General features: G+C 56.0%; 1 protein-coding gene across 1 annotated transcript; it reads left to right on the top strand.

The window, feature by feature from the left end:
* The first annotated feature begins 248 nt into the window (after positions 1–248).
* On the top strand, positions 249–1446 carry LOC131419886 (ral-GDS-related protein-like). The gene is made up of 2 exons (XM_058565397.1): positions 249–332; positions 1102–1446. The coding sequence occupies exons 1-2, from the start codon at positions 282–284 to the stop codon at positions 1351–1353; spliced, it is 303 nt and encodes a 100-aa protein (XP_058421380.1). The 5' UTR covers positions 249–281; the 3' UTR covers positions 1354–1446.
* The last annotated feature ends 1116 nt before the right edge of the window (positions 1447–2562 follow it).

Here is a 2562-nt window from a genome sequence, read left to right as displayed (position 1 = left end):
GTTTTTATCCCACTCCAGCGTCAGCTGCTGAGCTCCAGCCAGCGGCAGAAGAAGAGCAGTGGGCAGTGGTGGAGGTAGAGCTGGCTCCAGCTCCGTTGACACCACCCCCTCTAGCACTGGAGCCAGTGTCCCCTCCACCAGCAGTGTTGGAGGTGGAGCAAGGGCCAACATGGGCTCCAGCAGGAGTAGGAGCTGCTTAGCTAGAGTCACCTGGACCATCATTTCTAGTGAGAAGTCCATCTCCACCTGTGGCTCTTAAGGAGCGTGAGAAGCTTAATCTCATGGCCTTCCCTCCTAAGCTGGTGGTGGAGCAGTTTACCATGATGGATGCGGTGAGCAGCTGGGCTTTCAGGGTGGTGTGGGGCAGGCCTTCCCTCTGCTATCGTTGCCCCAGACCTGATCCAGACTCCTATGATCTGGGCCCAAATCCAGGCTCCACCCTTTACCAATCATAAGACCTGGGCAACTTTCTGAACACCCAAGCCTTTGCTGTCCACCTGCAGACCGTGGAGGTGGACATTAAGAGGACCTGTTGCACAGAGTGACTGTGCCAACTCCATGAGGTAGAAGAGATGGAAAGCTGGGTGGGCCCTGGCCCATCTGTGCAGGGAAGGGCTCACTGTGTACAGCCTGGACCCTGGTGGCCCAACCGTCTGCTCAGGAGTCTCAACAGCCTCAGGACTTATTAGACGCCTGATGTGTACTCCACTACAAGGGAGACAGACAAGGCCTGTGGGTGTAGCTGCCACGCGGGGATGTGCATCAGAATGTGGAGTGGGACCAGAGGGGGGATCAGGGTATTGGAAGATGCCCCCTTGGGATGAGCCTAGTTGAGCCACCATCTGGAGCTTGGAGTTAGCCAGCACGGGCTGGGTTCAAATGCCCCTCTCCCTTCCCTGCCAGTATTGGGTCCTGGGTCATCCTGTGCTGGGTGTCCTCAGTGGACAGAGAAGAAAAGCCAGGGACTGTCACAAGGCTCAGGCCACATCCTGAGCTTTCTGAGCTCCAGCTCTAAACTGTGACTCCTGTGTGGGACTTTGGGGGCTGTAGGCACAGACCTGGGGTGTGGCAGGGCTCGGTGACACTCCCCCTGTTCTCCAGGAGCTCTTCCAGAAGGTGGTGTCCTCTCCGTGTCTGGGCTCCACCTGGGGCAAGAGGAACAAGCCCGGCAATGAGCACCAGACACCCAACGTCCAGGCCACCGTCGACCACGTCAGAAGGGTGGCCAGCTTCGTCATCATCCCCTGCCTCGGGGACCCGAGCAAGACAGCCCAGGACAGGGTGAGGGTGGTGGAGCGCTGGATCCAGGTGGCCCAGGTGTGCTGTGGGAGGCCCAGTGGAGCCCCTCTCTGAAGCCTTGGGAACTGCCTCTCCACATTTATCAGCTCCCAGGATTGCAGTGTGTGGTCTAAGCCCCTGCACAGTCCCTAGGACCTTCCTGCCAGGGGCCCGCTGACTTTAACTCCAGGTCCCAGTGAGAGGATGCTCACTTCCTACCTGGCTCCTTCCCTGGGTTGAGCTAAAATCCTGCTCCCTGTGAGTGTTACTCTTTGGGTCCTAAATGTGCCCTTCTGGGACTCCCTGAGCATCTGTCTCATCCAGGAGGGGAGATTTAAATAGAAGGGTACTGAAGCTAGAGCAAGCTGGGCTACAGTGCCCCACCTCACAGCTCATTCTCTTCCCTTCCCCAGGAGTTCGAGATCCTGAAGAACTTCTTCTCGTCCTGCACTGTCAACTCTGCTCTGCAGAAAACCTTCACAAGCCACCTGAAGAACACACGGGGGAAGTTTCCCGGTGGGTAGGCCTCTCTCCATAGGAGGACCAGGGTGGATGGGGGATCTCTTGTATGTCTGCCATTGGCCCCTCAGTCAGCTGGGAACTCCTGGGAGGCAGCAAATGCTGGGGACAGGGCCTGGGCCTCGGCAGGGGGTCTCTAAACCTTCCGGGGTCCTTAATGCACCAGTTCTGCTTTAGGACTCGGCTTCCCTAAGTGTCAGGTACTAAGTTGAGCTAAATTGGAGATTTTCAAGTGTTTATAGCAACAGAACCCCATGCCCAGTTGAAACTCAAAGCAGTCAAAACAGAGCTGTTCTGTAGAACTGGGGAGTGGAGACCCCAGTGACCAACAGGAGAGCCCCCTCCCAGTACCATGAGACCTTAGCGCTCAGAGGAGCCCAGTGAGAACACTCCTTCAGGCAGTTTGAATCTCTTGGGTTTGCAAAGAAAAGGGATTTGCATTCAGACCCCTCACATTATTCCTAAATTTATCCCTCGTTCTTTCCCCTCCCCTGAGAGAGAGCTCTGAAAATCTTAAGGAACTCAATAGTCAAGACAAGTCCTTGAGCAGAGAACTGATGATCAAGGTAGAGTGGAGGCTGGGGGTCTGGAAAGAGAGGAAGGGTGCGGAGGAGGGGCACTGGGCAGGCTGTGGTTTTGATAGTTTCTCCCTTGAACTTTCTCTGAAACATTCCCGTCTATCTCATCCAGATTAACAAGCAGAGGGATCTGTTCTGCCCATGGGCAGGTGGGGTGCCATTTGTGGGCGGGAGGCCCTGGTCATGA

This window comes from Diceros bicornis, chromosome 22 (genome assembly GCF_020826845.1).
Source record: "Diceros bicornis minor isolate mBicDic1 chromosome 22, mDicBic1.mat.cur, whole genome shotgun sequence".
NCBI classification, from domain to species: Eukaryota; Metazoa; Chordata; class Mammalia; order Perissodactyla; family Rhinocerotidae; genus Diceros; species Diceros bicornis.
Note: the sequence above shows the minus strand (reverse complement) of the source record. Positions and strands in the feature narration are given on the sequence as shown.